The sequence below is a fragment of the Mycteria americana genome, chromosome 4 (assembly GCF_035582795.1).
Source record: "Mycteria americana isolate JAX WOST 10 ecotype Jacksonville Zoo and Gardens chromosome 4, USCA_MyAme_1.0, whole genome shotgun sequence".
NCBI lineage: Eukaryota > Metazoa > Chordata > Aves > Ciconiiformes > Ciconiidae > Mycteria > Mycteria americana.
Window position 1 is genome coordinate 52,366,169 of NC_134368.1, and position 21,348 is coordinate 52,387,516.

At 40.6% G+C, this 21,348-nt stretch overlaps 1 protein-coding gene across 1 annotated transcript in view; it reads right to left on the bottom strand.

Annotated features, from left to right (window-relative positions):
* Nucleotides 1-5,284: 5,284 nt before the first annotated feature.
* Nucleotides 5,285-21,348, bottom strand: part of SNCA (synuclein alpha) — a 70,129-nt gene continuing 54,065 nt past the window's right edge. The window contains exons 5-6 of the mRNA XM_075500577.1: nucleotides 6,926-7,015; nucleotides 5,285-5,896 (exon numbers count right to left, since the gene is read on the bottom strand). Of these exons, the coding sequence (XP_075356692.1) occupies nucleotides 5,864-5,896; nucleotides 6,926-7,015 (123 nt within the window). The 3' untranslated portion in view covers nucleotides 5,285-5,863. The remainder of the gene's footprint in view (nucleotides 5,897-6,925; nucleotides 7,016-21,348) is intronic.

The window sequence follows — 21,348 nt, forward strand, 5'->3', positions numbered from 1 at the left end:
TGGGAAGGGGGCAATGTAACCAATTCAGCAGGATGCTATCTTACCAAATGCTAACATTAAATGACCATCGTTGTTATTTTTGCAAGGCTTCACAGAATTTTACAACTGAAATTCACAGGAATAAAACTCCTGATCAAACAACAGAGGATAACAGTCCTACGGGCATTGAGCAATTCTCTTTTCTATGCAGGAGACTGATAAAATCAGCTTTCATACTTTGTTTTATGTTTATTGCTCTAGAACACTCCTTGGTCAATTGCTTTTATTTTCTTGGTACAGAGGACTTCAGGTGGCAGAAAAATAGAAAAGCGAATTCAACATAAAAAGCCAAGTCTCCTCAAACAGCATGGGAATTCTGCCTCACAGAGAGCATAGCAGCCCTGTTTTGAACTTACCTGGCTCCTTGAGATGCCCGTCCCTGGAAGCATTGTAAAACCACGGGCTATCTTCTATCATTAGCCTCTGAGACCAGAAGCACTGCCCGGGGGAGGGAGGCAGGATGAACGCCAGCCAATTCTCAGCAAGGCTCTCGTGCTTCTTCAACCTCCTCCTCTGCCTTCCTTAAACAGCCACCGTGCCTCTCCACCTCAGCGCTTTCGGGCAGTGCCTCTGCCCTGCCGTGCCTTTGGACACAGTAGTGATGGGAGCATCCCGAGGAGGAGACAAGCTGTGGTCCTTCCTCTTTTTAGAAGGAGGGTCAAAGACTAAACCCCAGCTCTCCAGGCACGCTGGCTGCCTCATCACAATGTACTAGACACGATGGCTGGAATAAGATTTGGCAATAAAACGGACGCTCGGCAAGAGGGACAGGGTAAGATCTAACTCTCTGAAAATTTAGCAAATTAGTGGAGAGAAAGAAACAAATGGGAGAGTGGCGAGTAGAGAGAAAAAGAAAAGACGTTGAGATATTCCAGCAGTTGGCTTTTCGTAACAACATTCTCTTTGTTAAATCTCAAGTTAATCATCAGAAATGCATGGGTGCTCTGGCCTCTTGTAAAGAGATCTCCTATGCTGCAGCTGAAAAAAGTACACTTGTAAATCTTGGACTTTCACCTTTTCCACAGAAATATGCCCTGTAGATGTATCAGATGCTGATAGACTCTGACCTATTCAGAGATACGAATATTAATGGCAAATGCTGAAAACCCACTTTCATTCCTCCACTGGAGGAAGCATTTTCAAAGCATTTCTTCCAACATGGAAGAAATCTCATCTGACCTAGTTTCCTACCCTGTTTGTTACCTCCTGGCTGTCTCATCTGAGGTTCCACCTGCTGTTTCTCCATCTGCCAGCCTTTTTTAGATCAGAGGAACCTTCCGAATTACACGTTAAATGTCAGGCAGGCTTGAGAAAACTTGTTTATGTCTGCATTTAAACAGATGATATTTTCCATTAAAAATGCAGCATGGAGACACTAAAGGCTAAGATTTCATTTGCTTTTGGTTACTGTAACTCAAGAGCAAGCCTGCTTATGTGAAAACTGATGCTATTAGTTCAGACCTGAGTATATCCAAGCAGAATGATGATACCCTGTGAAGACCATTATTAGTGTCTTTTCCAGTAATACTGAAAGCCTCAAGCTGGGGGCATAAAAGTGTGAGATAATTTAGTCAAAGTTACTGGAAGCCTTGTGTGGACTGAAATCAAACCCCAAACCAGTATCAGGGAACCTTCTATCTTCTCCCCACTTACCTCCTAAGCTATTCCAGAGCAGAACACAAAGATTTATTTAGTTTGCATTAATATGTCATCAAATATAAATTACCTGAAGGAGTAATTACCTGTAAGGTTTCAATACCTAAAGGCAACTACTCCATTCAAACCCAACACCTGAGGTATGCTGTCCCATGCAGTATTTACAGTATCGTATTTTGCCAGCGTATAATCCCACAGCGCTACTGAAAAAGCCTAATGAGGACTTAGCTGTGGGATTTTATGGTAATCTTTGTTTTTCTGCTACTTTTGCTACTCTTACATATTCTGCAGAGGGTCCTTGATCATCTGATCTCTGCCATCTCTGAGTTCTATGCAGACTTAAGAGAGGCACCAGGAATCATCCACACCCATGTAAGTCAACGAAAAGACTCCCTTTATTTTCGGGAGTTAAGGGGCAGAGCCCTGGAGCATCACCTCCACTGCGCACCATCTACCTGACAAAAAAAGTACTGTACAGCCAGTGCCTTAGGAAACTCTAGAAGCAAAGGTTTCAACAGTTATTTTCTCCCTAAAAGGCATACAGAAAAGAACCAGAAACTCATCACATCAGTACAGACTGCCACACATAATTTGTACGAGAAGATCAAAAGTATACTGGAGCTATGGGTGTCCCAAAACACCCGTGTGAAGCCAGTAGGAATCTTTCCATGGATTTCAGTGAACTTTGGATCAAATCTTAAAGGCAATTAAGTAGTTCTACTTGGCACATTGAGATTTTATGAATATGCGTAGGCAGCCATTCTGTACCTGTCTTCTGTTGTGCTCCTGGAATAATTTCAGCCATTAAATGGACGGCCCTGAATCTTCGAGTCTCCCAGCTCTTGGAGGCAGAGCTCTCTACTCTGAGTCTGCTGCAGCTGATTGACCCGCTGTCCATGTCGGATGCTTCCACATGAGAATCACTGAGCCTAGACTGGCCACGGTATGAAAGCCAGGATGCATAAAATCTGTGCTTCCTGAAGAGATGCAGGCATGTTACTTCTCCTGGAGTTTAGGACATTGTAATCTGTCTTAACTTGTCTACAACTGTCTCGAGGGAACGAAGGAAAGTCTCGGTGGGGGAAGGAGGGCATTTCTTGCCTTATGCCTCGGACAAATACAACAACTTGAAAGTCATTATGTGAAAGGAATGTAACACAAGTATTAAGACTATGATTTAGAGTAATAAAAACATTATTACAATGTGTCTAATTAGGAACCATTCTAAGACCCATTAAAGCTGTCAAAATAGAACAAAAAAAGCAACATGTGTGTTTTCCCTGGAGGACTGGGATATGGTGAGGCATTATTAACTCATAATTTGACGACAGAGGATTGCTTTCGGTTTGAGTTGAAATCTAGGCTCTTAAGGAAAAGAGGGCTTTGAGACATGTACCTCTCTGGCAGGCACTGCTTAAGCAAATGTTATCACAACAGTAGAAGCATTTTTTAGTACCCAGGGCAGACACTTAAAAAATCTGAATACAGCAGTATCTATTTACTTCAGCTTTAGCATCCAACACGATTCTGACATTTGCAATCCGCATGTCAGCATTCATCTCACTGCAGGAAATAAGACAAAATGGCATTTAGTTTACCTGGAAAGGATGGTCAGACAGCCCTTAAGGAATCTAATTAAAATGCAGCTTGTTACCAGAGCAGAGCATCCCACGGTGCTGCCATAGTAACCAGGGGTCCCATGGACTTTTGGGGCCATCTGAGGGCATGTTTGCAAGAGGCACAAGAACTAAACTGATCACCTATGCTACATTTTAAATGACCTGAAAACGCTAAATGATTTGCTGATGTTAACCTACAAAAGAAAATAATTAACTCCTACATGCTCAGAGACAATGGGCAAGTCTCAGGAGTCAATTTATTCTTATTACTGTTTTTTATGACATACTGCTCCCCACAGCTTATTTAAGAAGTGCACGACTTATGTGCAGCATGTGAGCAACCAAACAGTTTAATTTGATTCCCTAATAGAGAAACAATAGAGCAATCAAGACCCGTGGGCTGTGGAAGAGAAGATGAACAACAGAAATACATATTCTACTTAGGCTGCTATTTCCAGGGCTATTTCCTGAAGTATCAGGCACCTGACTGCTCTCAGTTGTTGCTTTTGGTGGATGAGTCCCTACTGGCATGCTGGAGGGGGGAAAAAAAGAAAAAAAAAAAAAAAAATCACACTACAGCACTGGGCTTTTCTTCCTAAATCCTTCTACTAGAACAGAAAGATCCTTGAACAACATTAATAATTATAAAAGCAGTATCTGACATCGTGCCCTGTCCTGATATTAATTTTCCATGGATGCAATCAATAGATTTCCCACTGAGGCATTAAGATTAATTTTAACAGTAGAGATGTCCAGGTCAAGAGATTCTTTTGACACACCACCTGTGAAGGAGACTGCAAATTGTTAGTGCGTTGTTGCAGGTTATCATGAAAGATTTCTGCAAAAGAGCGCAGGACTTTGGGCTCCATTAAGCAATTTAACTATTGATGAAAATATCCGCAAGTTGTTTGAAATGATCAAGGGGATTTTTAATTGCTTTGAAAAAAGAGCTTGATAGCAATTCTTCTGAAATAAATTAAATTCCTTAGAAATATGTGGTTGGGACTGGGGGATGACATGGGAAATTGAAGCACCGGTTTTCTAAGCATGGTGAAACCAATATGTTTATGTGATTTGGGCTCACAGTACTACACCATCAGCTCCTACTGTATGCAGCTGGAATGGGTACATAGCTGAAAAGATCTCTTCCACACTGGGCATGCTAATACCACAAAGGTTGCAGAAAGCCAGAAAGGAGCTCAGTTCAAGAACAAGTTGGAGAGTTCAGCCTCCAGGGTTTTGGGTCTCTTTTTGTACACACCAGTGACACGCATTATGTGGCTGTGCCTAAGTTTCCCCATTTACAAAACCAGACAATGATATTTACCTGTTTTAAGATCCATGCCCCAGAGCACTGGAAAGACTAGCTGTAAGGGAAGTTCAAAATCCTACGCAGGATTAGAGAACCTTAAACAAAACCACACTGTATCATTCAGGTTAAAGGCAACATTTGATCCAAAATAACAGACAATAAAACATGAGAAGTAAAAACATCTCACATTTAAATCTTTTTACTATATGGAAAAGTATCCAGGCAACATAGTAACTAAAATTACCGTGTCTAAAAACAGACAGTAGACTGTCCTTTTGCTAAATGGCATTTTATACAAGACAAATTGATTGCAACTAATCCGTCACTCTTCTGTATAGCCCAGCAGTTTAACAACCTTGAAACAGTAATTCTTCAAAGGGCCTCACGATTTCCTGATAATCTGCTGCAGCCCATTATTAATGGCACTACAAATGAATCTAATTTGTCAACAATTTACTCCAGCTGAGGTACCAGCCCTGATACTCACATTCTTCACCCTGTTTTTTGTATAGACTGGGCTTCCATTTGCTGGTTTTGTTCCTCCAGTTCCTTCACAGGAAGCAACACAACCTGAATGCTTTAACAGGGGTTTTTGGACAGGAAAGAAGGCATTATAAATCATCACTAATTTAGAAACTCATTTTTAATGGGTTACATTTTATTTGCTTCAGTTGAACACCATTATTTACAGACACAAGTTAATAAAACACATCACAAAACAATAAAATTTCAACAGCTAATATTTATAGGTGCATAGTTCATGCTCAATTACTTTTTTTTATATGTATAATACATACACATATATATAAAGCTCTCACAACAAGTCATCTCTGCACAGAAAGAATAGTCATAGGAAACAAATAAAAATTGTATCATAAACAATATCAAATTACTGACAGCCTATCAACAAAACATGTACAGAGTTAGAAATAAGCGGTAGACACTTAGGTGTTTTTATTTAATATTTTCTTTTTTCACTTTTAAACTTGAAGCCACAATATCCACAGCACAACAATGACCCTGCCAACCAGCTTTCATTTCAGCAGGAGGGAAATGCTGAAACAAGGTGGATGCAGTCACAGATACTCCAATCATTGCTGATGGAAGACTTCAAAATACACCGTAAAAACTGTAAAAAAATTTTACGACTGGGCACATTGGAACTCAGCACTTGTACAGGATGGCACGTCTTTAGTAGTTAGTAGATGTCAGGAGATATAAAGGAAGGAAAGGACTCTCATGCTTCAGGTTCGTAGTCTTGATACTCTTCCTAATGAGGAGAGCAGAAGTCAGCCCTACTAGTATTTTAGATGAATACATCCTACTTTCACTGCTTGTTCTAGTCCTAGTGGATTCAATGCCAAAATATTATGGATTTTCATGTGATCAGGCTCTTGCCATTTATTATTATTTTGTCACATCTTCCAGATACCGTACCTTACCAGCTGTGGTATTTACAGGAGAATTAGGCTTTTACAGTAGTTAACACATCATTCAGCTGATGTTGCCAGGAACTCAGGAGGCCATCCATGGCAATTCCCTTGGAGAGGCAGGACTACCACCTCTGGGCTGAACAGCATACCAGGTGCTGCAGATACTCATACGAGTCAGTAAATCATTTAAATGTGTGTTTAACTACCAGTATGTGAGCAGCCCCCATAATTTCAGTGATATTCAAGGTGTTAGCAATCATGCGTGCCTTTAAGTCTTTTACTGGATCGTGGCCTAAATGTTTTATACCTCTCTTATACCTCTTTTATACATTTTCAGCCTAATTATCTGCACTACTGTAAAACTGCCACTCTAAGTACCAATGCATCATGCCAGACATTGTAGTTATATTTTAGATAGCAGGTTCATGAAAAACAACAAAATAAATTACTCCCATAATTGCATTAACTAAAGAGTATAATAATGAATTATCGTGTTTTACAAAGCATGATGCTTTGATGAATGGCCAAGCTATTGAAACAAACTATGAAGATGCAGTTTTTCCCATATTCCCTATCAAACATAAGAAAAAAATACAAGATTACTGTGGATTAGTCAGAAACCCAGGCACAAGTATTTTGAAACACACACAGTATTTTCCTGTTAAGCTTCCTTACTATCAAGAAAGCAACGGATTTTCTGATTCCCAGCACTATACCTCTGGGAGATCTTGGCCAAAGAGACCGCATTTCTGCTGTGCCCTTGCAGCTCACAGCATCAGCCTGTGCCAGGCTAACGTAACTCGAGCGTGCAGCCCCCTCCTGTGCCCTCCTCCTGCGTGCATTCACAGCAAACACCACAGATTTACCTCTGGAGGCATTTCGTAAGCCTCATTCTCAGGATCCACAGGAACATCTGTATTATTCACCATTCCCTCCTGCAGGAAACCTTCTTCATTCTACATTTAAAACAGGGAAAGAAAAGTGACAGACTGTAACTGCTTGCCTTATCATTTATGCCAAAGCGCATCTTTCCTCCCCGTCAGCGGTTGACTTCTTGGCCTGTCCTTTGGTTGCGGGATGTTGCCAGGGGTTGTGAAGAACTGGAGGACATCAGCTCCAGAGAGGTCTTCTCCATGTTCCACAGGGATAGCCACAAGAATGACTACTATCATCTTTCTGAATAGCTGAAGTGCTGACGCCCCATTTCTCTCTTGCTGTGGACAGGCCAAGAAGTCAGCCGGAACAAAAGAACAGTACCACCACCAAGTTGCTGAATATCTTTGGAAAATATTTTAATCCCACAGAAAATGCTTTGGTCAAGTCATGAAGCAAACCAAAACCAGTTTTTTGCTCCTTAAGAAACCGATCTGGGAAACACAGTCCCACACAAATTGTTTAAGTAGGTTATCACATTAATTTCTGTTTAACTGCTTGGGGGAATACAGTCACAGGCATGCAAAAGTAGTTGTAAAAGCAGGCCAAAAGAATTGGGTAGTATCCAGACACACCTCTTGATGGGTCACACCTCTATATGCTTTCTTATGTCAACCAGCATGTTACTCTATGCAGTATTAGTATATGATACATGGCACTACCTGATACCCAGCTCCTTACACTTTTTTTCTGGGCATCTGTTATGGACCATTATAGAAGCACTTCTATTTTATATAGCAATTTTCATAAGAGCGTCTTGGAATTAATGGGTTTGCAATGGTGTAAGGAATAACTTGCTGAGTAGGTTTACTTAAGTGCTGTCCTAGAACTATAGATACTATTTACCATCTGAAACAAACACAAATTATAAAGGAAAAAAACATTCCAATTGGACCAATTCCTGTAGTAGTTGTTACTACAGAAGTTCGCAGAGAAGAAACATGAGTTTTGCCAGAACAAAGACTGCTGGAGTTCATCCTGAACTGTAAGAAAACTGATATGAAAACAGGCAGACTAGCTCCATGGAACTATTGTGACTATGCTGATTTATACCAGTTGCCAATCTAGACAGAAATGCACTAAAAAACAATTACAGACACTCAGGAAGAAATTCACTTAAAAAAGCCCCTGCAGGCTGGTAGCGTAGACAGAAATACAAAATTGTCAGTCACGAATCGGACTAATGAGGTGATTCTTCGAAGTCTGCAATTTTTAGGATAGTGATGCTAAATTAAATATAGGATATAGATAAAATGAACATGAGAGAAGCTAAAGCTGAAACTCACCTCTGTGAGTTTAACACAAAATAGAAAATAATAGGCAAAACAGGTGCATTTATCATGCTCCTTCTGTTCACCGTTTGCCACGTGTCAGCTCCCTCTGTGGTTTAACCAGGTGACCGTAGTCATGATACTCTGTTCCTCACTTGCTGCATCTCTCCATGCACAAATTGTGACTTTATCTGCCAGATATAAATCCTGTTCTTCCTTGGTTCGGTCACCTCTTCTGGCACTGATGCGTGTGCGTGTAACACATGTTTTTCACCCTCATCATCAAAGTCCATGACGTGCTGAATTTATTTCCGTAATGTGGATTCTTCTCTCTAGCTCTTACTTCAGACTTTATTAAAAGGTCCAATATGAAGATATCTGGTCCCATTGCTTCTCAGTGGGGCCAGGTATCCTTTTCCTTTAGAGGCAAACAGCATAGTCCATGTGGAATCAATGCCGACTATTCTGCCGAGTTCCCTCCATGCATGTGCCTGCTATCAGTTAACACCCTGTGCTGCTCGGTGGCGTAAATAACACGGACAAATTCCAAAAGTCAAGGGACATTGATGAATAAGGTTACTAATATCTTTATTTAGGCCTGTGTCTTCCAGAAGAACTAATCATTTTGGATGTTCAACATGACAGGTAACTTTTCAAGCATGAAATTATCAGAACAACTGGGCCCAATTACAGTTCTGCCCTGGCTTATCAAAACACTAGAGCTCCTAAGATTATATGATGTGCAATATTTAATTACCTTAGCTTCTAAACACATTTTTAGGAGTATGTATGCCTGTTTACTTTTATAAGAAGTAGCTCAATCCCTATCAGCTTTGACTGAAATAGCTAAATAGTGTGTGCAATGCAAATTTTAAAGCTGTTACTGTGCACTAGATCTAACATATCAGCTCTAAGGACCTACAGCTCCAGTCTACTGCTCTCCTGTTTAATCCAAATATAATTTAATTTCTGCTTCCCCCTATCATTAAGGAACAGCTTCAGCTAACAATCGGTACATTAACTAAAACTGTGCCCAAAATCAGTCTTGAGGTTGCACGAGAAGGAAAGCACGCAGCTTAATGTTATCTGTAGCAGGAAAACAGATGGCAAGTGAAACTGCCAGGACCATTAGTAACAACGAAGAAAAAGATTTGCCTGCTGAATTTCAAAGAAGAGCTTCAAAGCTCTTGTTAGGAACCTCTGCCACGGGTCTGGACTGCCCATCAGGATTAGAGAGACACAATGCCTAAAAAAGGCTGAATTTATCATCTTCCCAGGTTCCTTCAGCAAGTTCAGGATGGAGATTCCTCTACAGCTTCAAATAAAACAACCAGCAGCACTAGTAAAATACAACATCAATCACACCACCAATATTTTTTCAAATGGAGCAAATCATAAGCCATACCAAACCATCAAGGGAACTCTTTGCCTGGGGAAGGCTTATCGCCTTTGTCCAGCTGCAAACAGTAATACAAACACCGCCTTTCATGTTGGTGTCACTGCAGTGCAGATGAGAATGACATTACTCAAGGTCACATTTGTTACATGTAAATGTATAGCATAGGTGACCACAAATTTAAATGGCGGCTCCCTCTGCTTCCCATGTACCACTCCTCCAAAGTTAGGATATCACAAAAGTAAACAACCACCCCCAGTAACACAGAACCATCTAAGGTACACCTTGTATCATTATTTACCTCCTTTAAAATGAAGAAATGCAATTTTACGTTCTCATGATCAATAATTCCATATCCTAATTCAGTTACAGAAGAGGAAGAACACCCAATAGACCAATTCTTGTCTTAGTATGAAAGGCACATTTTTCTCTTGAAGCTGCCACTTCTATTTTTAAACCATATAGAAGGGCATTTCCAGAGGGAAAGCTTTTTATTAGAAGATCTGAAAAGCTAAACAAAAGCTTCTCAGAGATGAAGTCAGGTTTTAACTGAGGAGCATGAGCTCTTTTGCAGGGAAAACACTTTAAAGAGGGAAAATTACAACTCACACAATAAACAAAGTGTTAAAAGAATGGTGAGGTGAGGACATCTGCTTGTCCGCTGAGGCTTCCCTTAAGAAAAAGCAAATGCTTGCCTATGTCTTGGTTTGAAGCACGGACACTCTGGGTAAGACTCGTATTTCTGCATTCTCCAGAAAGTCTTGTGCCCTCAGACCCCATGCTATGCAAAGCAAGCTTTTGCAGCTAGCCAGAGCAGAGCACACCACGTTGCCCTTCCCAGTTACCAACCGTGGCATCAGTTTGTGCTATCAGCACTCCTGCCTGCCTTGACAAAGCTTCATGACTATCAGACTTGTACAGCCCAAAACCTACGTGCCACCAGGCTACCTTGCAAGCCCACCCACACCTTCCCTGAGAATGAAGGGCTACGGTGTACGCCTGCCCTCCCAAATCACACTGTTGCTCATAAGTTGAGCAACTTATGTCAGTTTATAAACGAAGGGGAGCCAGTGGCCCATCATTCTAACGTGGTACATTTGCATGACTCCAGACGCCAGTTCTGACTCAAGAAACAGGTATAAAATAACTGGTATACAAGAGCAGCAAAAATAAGATGGGAAGTAGAACTTCCTATTTTATTTGCTGCAATGGCTCCAAAATGTTGACTCCTCCTCCTCTACTGTGGGAATGAATCCTGCTAAGCAATGTGTGTGACAGTGTGAAATGACCCACTTTTGCAACAAAATTTTCATCAAACTAATTAAAAAGGTCTCCTGAAGACCTGTCCCTGTTTAAATTATAGAGTATTTGCCAAAACTTCAGGCCTATTCCTTTTAGCAGGAAAACATCACCAAATGGGTTTCTCTTAGTTCAGTGTTTTTGGTGAAAATCACACCCTGTTCTTTCCCTTCACCCTCTTTCCCACCTCATAACCCTCTTGGTGGAAGGGGAGAAACTGTTTAAGATCCTCTACGCATGGAAAACAGACCAAGTGGTCTGCTCATGGTACCACACCTAGGGCAGTACCGTGCGGCAAAACGGTCACCTTCAGGAGCGTGCATTCAGTCCTCTCGGTGACGTGTCTTTGAACAGTCAAGTTACTGCCATCAGAAATAAATTATTTTACCTCAAGTCACGGACAAAAGCAACTTCAAAAGGAAGCATTGTAATTGTAATTTAGCAGTTATCTAAGCATTATAATTTACTATCTCTCTGGCTAGTAACATGGTTTTTCTTTCCATTATGAATGCTGAAGGAGTCTTACAGTCATGTATATTCTCATGATTACTGGAGACTAATTCCTGCTGGCGTGATTCCATATTCTGTGATAAATAAACCAGGCTATCAAAGTGTCAGCTCTTAAAACGTTTACACTGGCAAGAGGATATCACCCTGGAAGTCACTTCCACTAATCACAGAGGTCAGAAGGCACCTCCGGAGACCAGCTAGTCCAACCTCCCAGCTCAGAGCAGGGTCACCTAGCGCAGGGCTGTGCCTGGCTGGGTTTCGACCATCCCCACAGATGGAGACTCCACAATCTCGCTGGATAACCTGGTCCACTCTTTGACCACTTGCACAGTGAAAAAGCTTTTTCTTACGTTTAAATGGAGTTTCCTGCGTTTCAATTAGTGCCCACTGCCTCCTGCCATTTCACTGGGCACCACTGAAGAGTCTGGTTCAATCTCCTTTACCACCACCCCCATCAGGTATTTATACAAATTGATAAGCTCCCCCCATAAACTTTCACATTCATGCTGTTTCACACTTGCTGATTTTCTGTCTGTTCTCGAGACCTCTATGAAATTTCCCATGCAGATATTGTGGGAGGCTTGTTTCTCTAGTAGAAAGCTCTACTGTCCACAACCAATTATATAAATAAAAATAAGGTGCCTCAAACACCTAACAAATTAATGTAACATGAGAAGTCACAGTTAATTTCAACAAAATAGATTATTATAAAGTCAATGAGCACTGGTCACACCACATCACTTGCCAGTCTGTTATTGAGTGTTTTATAATTATTGACTAGCTGTGAATCAAGATAAAAGGCACAACAGAAAAAGAACTAGAATAGGGAAAAAGCTGGTTTACAAGATAATTTTGGTATGCCTCTTTTGTAAAGACCTTTAAAGTCTCTTTTGGAAAGACCTTTGAGACCCCCAATGAAGTGTTCCATGCAAAACATTTTTAACATAGTCCAGTTTCTTGCACATACACACCAGCTGGTACCTGGGGGAGCCTGAAATTAAAATAAGAATGTAAAAAAAGAAAATGAAAAAAAATCACATCCAATAGCATTATTACCTTGCAAAATTACCATGTACTGATAGATTGGAGTAAGGGTAGTATTGCCTTACACTGTATTTCCAAGCCCTGTGCACACCAAGGACAGAACTGGCCGAGAGGTGGGATGTGATGCTTGCTGAACAAGCCTAAACAGGGCTTTCCTGACTCAACAACAGAAAGGGATTTGGCATTCCCCGAGCTCATCAACTGGTCCGAGTAGCTCGTCCAGAGAAGCAGCCATGCCTGCTTCCCGCCTGACAGCCATGGTCATGCACATCTTTGCGAGCCCGGATATTAAGTCTAGCCCAGTACTAGTGAATTATTGAATTTGCTGCTGTTACAGTCTGGATAATTGTACTACTAATCTGTCTTTATTACCACGCCATTATTTAGAGATAAATTGTTTATCCCTAAAGCTGTTGGTCTCATGCCTGTTAGTGCATCCCAAACCTATAGCAGGGCTGCCTTAAGCCCTTACAGCTGGTAACTGAATATCCCTCCAGCCTGACTAAACCCATTTCATTTTGGTATTATGCATCCTGTAAGAACTTTCTTCAGGAACTGTCAGTCATTATAAGGTGGAGCTTAAAGAAAAATTTTGGGATTCCTTTTGTATACCCTCAGTGCAGCTGTTATGCATACTGTCCAAATTCACCTCTTGCTACAAGCTGAATAGCAATTTGCTGTGCCGATGGGTTTAAAATTCCCCTTTGAAAAGAAAATAATTTGTATTCTTTCTTCTCCACCAAATACCAGGATACTTAGGGGCTGGATATTGGACCTAAGTGAACAAGAACTGTCTTCTCCATTTGGTAACTTATTTTTTACAGGTATTTTGACCATAAAGCCCAATATCCGATGGGAGAAAAATCCTTGAACAAAAGAGCAAATTCCCAATAACATGCAAAACAAAGAAATGCTAAAATGGCCTCAATTTATTTACTTTCCTAGTCCTAAGGTATTAAATATGTGGAGCTGACTGGTTATAACTGAGTTGCCGGGTCAGTTTAGGATGCTCTAAAGCTCACGCTCACTCATTGCAATAGTCAGTGCCTCCAAGCCTCAGCTGTGAATGACAAAGCCTTAGCAGCAGTTTATTTTACTCCAGAGATACAGAGAGGAGACATATCTGTGCACTAGCTAGAAAGAAATAAACTGTTTTAATTATCCCTAAACTAAACACCCAAGTGAAGGAAATGATGAGAAACCATTATGTGTGAAGGAAAGTAGCTGTTGCAGTGCACAATTCATTTAGAGTACCAATAATGAAATGGGACTACTGCCCTCCTTCTTAAATGGAGAGTGGAAGCGAAGAAGAGACATTTAATTAAACAAATAAATGTCAGCACGATAGCACGATTCCAGTGAAAGGCTAACATAGTGCCTGCAAGTGCTACGGGCTGCATTTTGATTCGTGTTTTTATGCCCTTCAGTTGGCAACGACAAAAGCGAAAAGGATGAAGACTGAGGCCTATGGAGAGGGGAACGAACGTGAAGACTGTCTAAGTGTCTGTGGTTACAGGTCCATCTTGGTGTCTATAAATAGCTGGAAATACTGGCTGTTTACAACAATTTACAAACTGTTGTAAATGCCTAGAAAAACAAATTTCAATACAACATAGATTCTGTATATTTTTGTTTCCTTCCTTTAAAATTCCCCATTTAGTATTACTTGTAAAGTAATCTTTACAATCAACTCAGTTCAGAGTATAACAGCAACATTTCTGTGAGCAATCAACTTTCCTCAAACTCAGATTCATGTTTTGCATTAACCAGGCTGGTAAAGTCACCTAATTAGAGCTGCTGGTATGTTGTTGTTTGCTGATAAATGGATGCGGATTGCATGCAGAACCCGCTCATTGCCCAGGTCAGACAAGCTCTAAAGTGATGGACACGCGCGTTAATAGCAGGTGACTTAAAATAACAGGTTGCCTAGGGACTGGGTCAATTTGCCATCAGTAACGCATGTAAATGCATCCAGAATACACAGTCCTTTCAGCTTCATCCTGTTCAGCTTCCCAGATCTATGGTGACATTGAAAACTCCACAGGTAGGGAAAGAAAAAGCTAGAGCTTGCCATTTAGAAAGACTGAAGTAAATTCTAATTGCAAAATAGTGGGAATGATACATGCTAACTAAATGTCACATCAGGGGGATGTGGTCACAGCTGTGCCTCATTTGACATTCTCCTGAACAAGGCAGAGAAGCATAGGTCAATAAAAATATTTTAAGGTAACTGATGTGCTTGAACAATATCCACTTATTAACGTCGTGATTACGTGATTTACGTGATTTACAATCAAAATTGAAGTATCAGAGTGCAGTTTCACAGAAATCTTGAGTCCAGTAATACCATTATTTTCAATAAGGATTTGGAAGAAGGATCAAGGACTGCAGTTAACTGTATGCTCTGTCTTACGCATTAAGAAGGAACAATAAACAGCCCGAGTTTATTTTTGTTATTCTTACTACATAATTCAAAGATACCTTGACAAAACTGAATAAGTGACTGAAATAAATAAGATGCAGCTCAACAGGAAAAGGTGTTAATACGCTGCACTTAGGCACTCACCAAATCAAAGAGGAAGGGCAAATGGTGCACGGAAAAGAATTACAAAGTCAAAGAATAACATAAGCCAGCAAAGCCATGTTACTGCAAAAAAGGCAAGCCATTCTCTCATGTATTAACAAGGCCTGTGAGGTAATCTGCTTGGTCAAATCTAGCCCAAGGGTGCCTTCCAAATACAGAATTCAGTCTACACAATGCCCTTTGCTGGGGATGTTGGGAGATCCCAGAGGAAAACAGCAGGAATGATCACATTCTAGAATAGGAAGGAAAGACGAAGGAACCTGTCAGGAAAGCATAAGTGAACTAGGTTTATATAATCCTAAAGGAATCACCTTAATTAGGAGTCTTTAAGAACAGCCTGGCCCTACATCTGTCAGCAGCTCCATGGGATTAGCTAAACCCATCTGTCCCCCTGCAGCAATGGAAGATTCTCCAATCTGTATGAATCCATCACCAAGAATGACCTCCAAGGATGATACCTGAGCTTTGTCTTCATTAAATAAAACTAGAACATAACAATACATGATCTTGGCTGATCACATTAACTAAAACAATGGTACACAACAGCTTTGCAGTCAGCATAGAAATGAGCAACCTTGTTTGGATTTGGCTCCATTAAGTTGGTAAAGAGGATTTTAAACAGCATGGTCCAAGTCAAAGCTGTAAAGTTATTTTACCATACCTTATTTAAAACTGCTTGGATATCATAATCACATTCCCACATTACAAAAATTTTTAGTAGAGATGAACTCCAAAAGAAGTTATTGTACACACTGCATGAGTATATATTCGCTTTCCTAAGAGACAAAATTAAAGGAGGAAAATAAGTTCCCTCTAAAATAATTCTCCACTCACGCAAACAGCTAATTCAATGCTGCATTATCTGAAAGAGCAATCTCTAAACCATAGTTATTTATCCTAGTCTTAGAAGTCCCCCATACAGAACTGCAGGACCAGCCACCCTCTAGCATCACGAACAGCACGAGTTCCCACTCCGTTACACATAGCCCCAGAGACAGCACACGTTTCGGTTCTGTACCCCATCTTGTGTGAGTGTATTCACAAAGCAATGAAGTAACTTCACTCATTTCCAAGGAAGTTTTTAAAGAAAGCGAGAGCAAGCTCTGCAGGTAGTGGAAAGAGGGTAGGGTTTTCTCCCTTTCACTTTTCTCCTGGTCACCTTCAAAGGCTGTAATTGAGTGACAGGACGTGCGGTTAGTGAAGTGGTTAATTATCAGTGAGCATCTCTCTAAAGCGTTCCTTCAATTCCAATCTATTACAGCACTTTACCTAGCTGGGGAATTTTAAAATGTTTCTTCTAAGGAAGAAACCAGCACTTGCTCTGAAAAACTTTTGCAACAATTATTTGAGCTATAAAGGTTTCAGGAGTATTTCCTGCAACTGTGATCTATTCAGCGGCAGATCAAACACTACAAAAGACTAGAGAGTCAGCCTGCATTTTAAAACTTGTGTTCCTGAAGTATCCCTCTTCATCTGGAAGCAAGTATATAACTATTCAGAGCTTTCACTTGCATTGGGAAAGATTACTTCTCAGTTCACTGGAACAAAATGCAAACATCTCTTCAGCTCATTCTTCTCCTGTAGAAGAAGAAATAATTCTTTTTAACTAAGTGGAAAGAATTATTTAATAAAGTTTACTCAGTAAAGTGTAGAAGGTGAGGAGACTCTTAAAGGACTAGTACCTAAATATGCAATACTTGAGTATCTGTGTTTTCTTTCCCTCCTCCCTTGGCACTGTTACTGTTATCTTTGCTTTTAATTTCTGGCTTAGATGAAGGAAGGCATCAGACTGAAGTCTGCTATCCTCTACACTGCGTGAGAGTGGAGTTCAAAACACAACAGCCTTTCCCAGGCCAAATTCTGCTCTTATCTGTGTCAGTATATGCCTGGTGTAACTCTTCTCCTCACTAAGCCATTTATGTACTCACAACCTGTACCACTGAGAGCAGCCTGTCTTTACGATCCTCTTTTCAGATATCTGCTGCTGTTCTGAAAGGGGATACATACCATAAAAACCTTCACTGCTTCTTCATATATAGAAAATCATAAGCGTGCAAGTTTGGATGGCCTTGAGGAGTCATCTAAGTTGCACCTCTGCTTTAGGTAGGTTTAGCTTTCCCTAAGTCATTCCCAACAGATGTCTGGGAAAAGCCACCTTAAAAGCTTCCAGTAACAAAGATTCCACAGCATCCCCAGGCAATCTATTCCTGCGCTTAAGTACCGTCACCGTTAGCATCTCTCCTGGTGTCTAACCTCCACGTCCCTCACTACCATTTAGCGCCAGTATTTCCAGTCCTATTCCCAGTGGACACAGCCCCCTTTCTCTCTGTAGCAAGGGTTTGATACCGGAGAGACTGTTGTCCCGACTCATTTCAGCCTTCTCTGGACTAAACCAGCTCATTCTGTTCACACCATACAGTTTCCTAACCCGTTGAGCATCCACTACCCTGTATCTCTGGTGCTCGATTACGAGAACGGCACACAAGGTAAGTCTTGCTAGAGTCGGGATGCGGCTGCTTGGTGTTTGGAGCAGAGTCAAGTCGGTCAGAGACACTGCTCATCAGGCTCATAGAGGAGGAGGAGGAGGGCAAGCCCCAGCGGCGTCTCATGTCAGAAAACTGCCTGAACCAAGGTGGGCTGATGATCTCCTCAGCCACAGATGGAGCTTCAAAGGGGAATTATTACTGCACTGTTTTTACCAGAAAGAGCCTTCTATTAATAAACTCCATCAAACCATTTGAAATTAAAATGCAGAGCTGCTTTTAAAGGATCAAAGCGGCACAGAATGTTAGGTGTCAGAATTGGTAGGACGACACTTCCCCTCTGGTCCTTTCCTACTATTAATCACAGTAGATCCCCAAACTTCACCTGCTAAGCAGGGGTCTGCCCTCTGCACCTGGGAGTGCACTGGAGTCTCAGCAAAGCAATCACCATAAACTGCTACAATTCACAAGAAGCAGTTGGTCCCACAGCCACAAGGAGCATAACGAAAGGGAAATATCCTCTTGTCTACGACCGCTTTTATGCCTTGAGAGATGGGACTCTAATCATACTCCAGCCACCACTCCATTAATATTTAAGCATACAAGAGGAAAAAATGATGCATACATACCATGGAGGTAGCACACAAAAAAGCAGGTGAAGCAAAGCATTCATTCTGTTCACCACATCCAAAACAGCAGGTAAAACCACATTTCTGTCAGGAAGCTTTGAGTGAAATACTGCTGGCCCAGCAATTGCACTCATTACACCCTCTACTTTGGGGATAAATAGAAAAAACAAAACCAAACCACTTTTCTTCAAATTCATGCCATAAGTCAGCTACATGTGATTTACAGAAGTTCAGATGAAGAATAATTTCATGCATGTCATGCCAGCGAGAATGATTATCAAAGCTTATTCTGTAGAGATGAGGGTGCCCAGTTAAAACAGAGGAGGAACTGAAAGAGCGCATGGCAAATGGATTACAGTCACTACCGTTCTTTCTCCTACAAGACACATCTGCAGTTCCGACAACGAACATTGATATGCTGCCCAGAGCAATACATCATCTTCAGCGTTTAGGTTCTCACTATGGTGGAGCTCTTTCATATTTTCAGTACTGAGGATGAGGCAAAAAGACTGACGGGACCAGCCCATGCTTCAGAAGAAGATGGTGCATTTATAATATGACTCCTTGTAGTTTGAAAACAACAAAAAAAACCTATCTGCTACCAGCCATAAACATGTTTGTCTACGTGTGGTGCTTGGTGAACATTTAGATAAGAATGAGAGCCAGATCTTGAGAATTACCCATGCAGAACTGAACACAAACAACTCACTTGCATGATTGCCACAGTCAGATGCCCAAGTGTTTGCAAATGCTCAAGCAATATCGGTTAGACACCCAGCTGGTGAATTTCTGTGCAAATGCCATTTTAGAAATGAGCCATGCTAGAAAGTACTTATGTGGAATATGAGGCTAAAAGTAAATGTAGTTTGCCATGAACAAACAAACAAAATGAAATTCAGTCTGCTATATCACCATCTTTTAATCATGATTTCCACATAATTTTGTCTCAGTTATCTGATGAGAAGTATTTGTGCATTCCTATCATAGGGGTACTTCAATGACTGTCATTAAAGTATGATAATTTTTAGCATAAATCCAGTTGACACGTTTACTATTTCATAATAAGGATTGTTCAACAAGCAGATTCAATGAGAAACCATACTGAAAAATAATGGTGATTTCTGTTACATGTGTGTAGCATTTCTGTAAGAGCAGGCAACAAACCGACTGGTTCTTATTCTCTGGTTTAGTCGCCCACATGCCAAGAATTATCCAAGAAAAGCAGTGATGTTGGAAATTGCAACAGCGACTGCTCTAACGTTATTAATCTCTTTACATATATATGTTTGGAATGTTGCAAGTATAGGAAAGTGTGGATGCTTAGTGGGCTACATTTACCTAAACAGGAGACATTTCTGCCATGATGTGCCTTGGACCATCTAGCATCCTCAAAAAGCTATTTACAGAATAATAGCTGGTACCACAAATATTCAGAAGCATTCTTCTGAATAGATTCTTGCAGAAAAGGAATTCAACACATTCTTTGCAACAATGACAACAAATGTATACTATATGTAAGCAATCTGAAGAGAAGCTTAAAATATTACTAATGAAAGCTTAAAAGCTGATCTACTTGAACTTGACACATTTAAATTCATATAAGCCCTGATTCAGCAAAAGATTTTCAGGCATACACTTAAGCAAGTGGTTAGTTCCATGGAAGTCAAAACTTTTACAGAGGTTTAATACTAAAATAACACTGTAGTGCATCAAGAACTAACTTCAGAAATCCAAAGTGTTTTAAGTGTCAAAGAACAAACTACTTAACATGATAAGGTATGACATCTTTGAAATCTGATGCAAACCATTTCTATCCAGTGAGATAGACAGACTCAGCATTTATCCATCTGTAATTTCCCAAATTAGATCAGCGACAAGAGAGCTCTTCCACTGTACCCTCGATGCAATAGGAGCATTAAGATTCACGTATAAAGGGACAGCATTCAAGCAAAGTGTGTTCCTAACACATGTTCCAATAACCCTTTAGAAACCAAGATTTACGTAAGTCAAAGCAAACTTTGGACACAACATTCCCCCAATGACTATTCACTGCAGAAACAGAACCCCTTCAGCACTGAAGGTTTTTTTTTATACTGCAGGGTTTTTTTTATACTGCTGCTGATTACCCTGTGCAACAGAAAAACGCTCCAGTGCTTTGTGTTGTGTGGGTGATGCTCCCATTTCCCAATTGAGTTAGGCCCACCCGTTTATGGCAGGGGTGAAGTATTCTAAATTGGCTGGTATCAGTGCAGTGACTCAGTGATCACCGCGCAAGTGGGAGGACTTCAAGCATTTGACATTGCTTCTCATATTCTTGCTGTCACAAATGCAAATGTTAGAGAATTTAAACTTATTTTTATCTTGTCGTTTTAAAATCTTAAAAGGGACCTTTGATCATTCAGCAGCCTGTTAAATATTTAGCAGCCAGGAAGAAAGGATTTTTTTTTTCCTTCTATGCTTGTTTAACTGGTTTCAAATCTAATACTAATTCCTTCATGTGAATACAATGTATCACCATTTATCCATTTCTCCAGCAAAAAAATTTTCCTCAATTAAAAATTGATCTGCCTCCTAAACTTCAATGAAAAAAAGAAGACAGAATTAATATAAACAGACAGAAAATGGGGTTGTGAACCCCACGAGCTACACAATCTGTATGCACAGAACATATGTACATCTTTGGGGCTTCTATGAAATAAACTTTAATTACTGTGTCCCCTTTCAAAGCTAAGTGCCTTGCGAATAGAGGCTGGAGACACGCTCAACTCAATGAACGCAGAATTAACATTACCCTCTTAAAAGGTGCAGGATGCCAGTCCTGCAGGCACCAGTACCCTTAAAGCACTTGAACGTGTTAATCCCATTGAAGTGCATGTGATTGTTTTTCATCGTAATAGTAATCACACACTATTAGGGTATGTGTCTCTAACCGATGCGCTGAAATTAAACACCTGGGAGCACTGAGATTTAACCAGCCCTCGTGGTCAGGCTCTCCTCTGTTAGCAAACTAAGGAGAGCTGGCTCCTCCAGACTCCCACGCAAACCCTCTCCCGTGCTTGTTAGCGTGTCTGTTATATTAATGATTCATCTACAGCGTAAAGCACCAGTTCAGACTCTTCATTAATCACCTTAAGCACGCT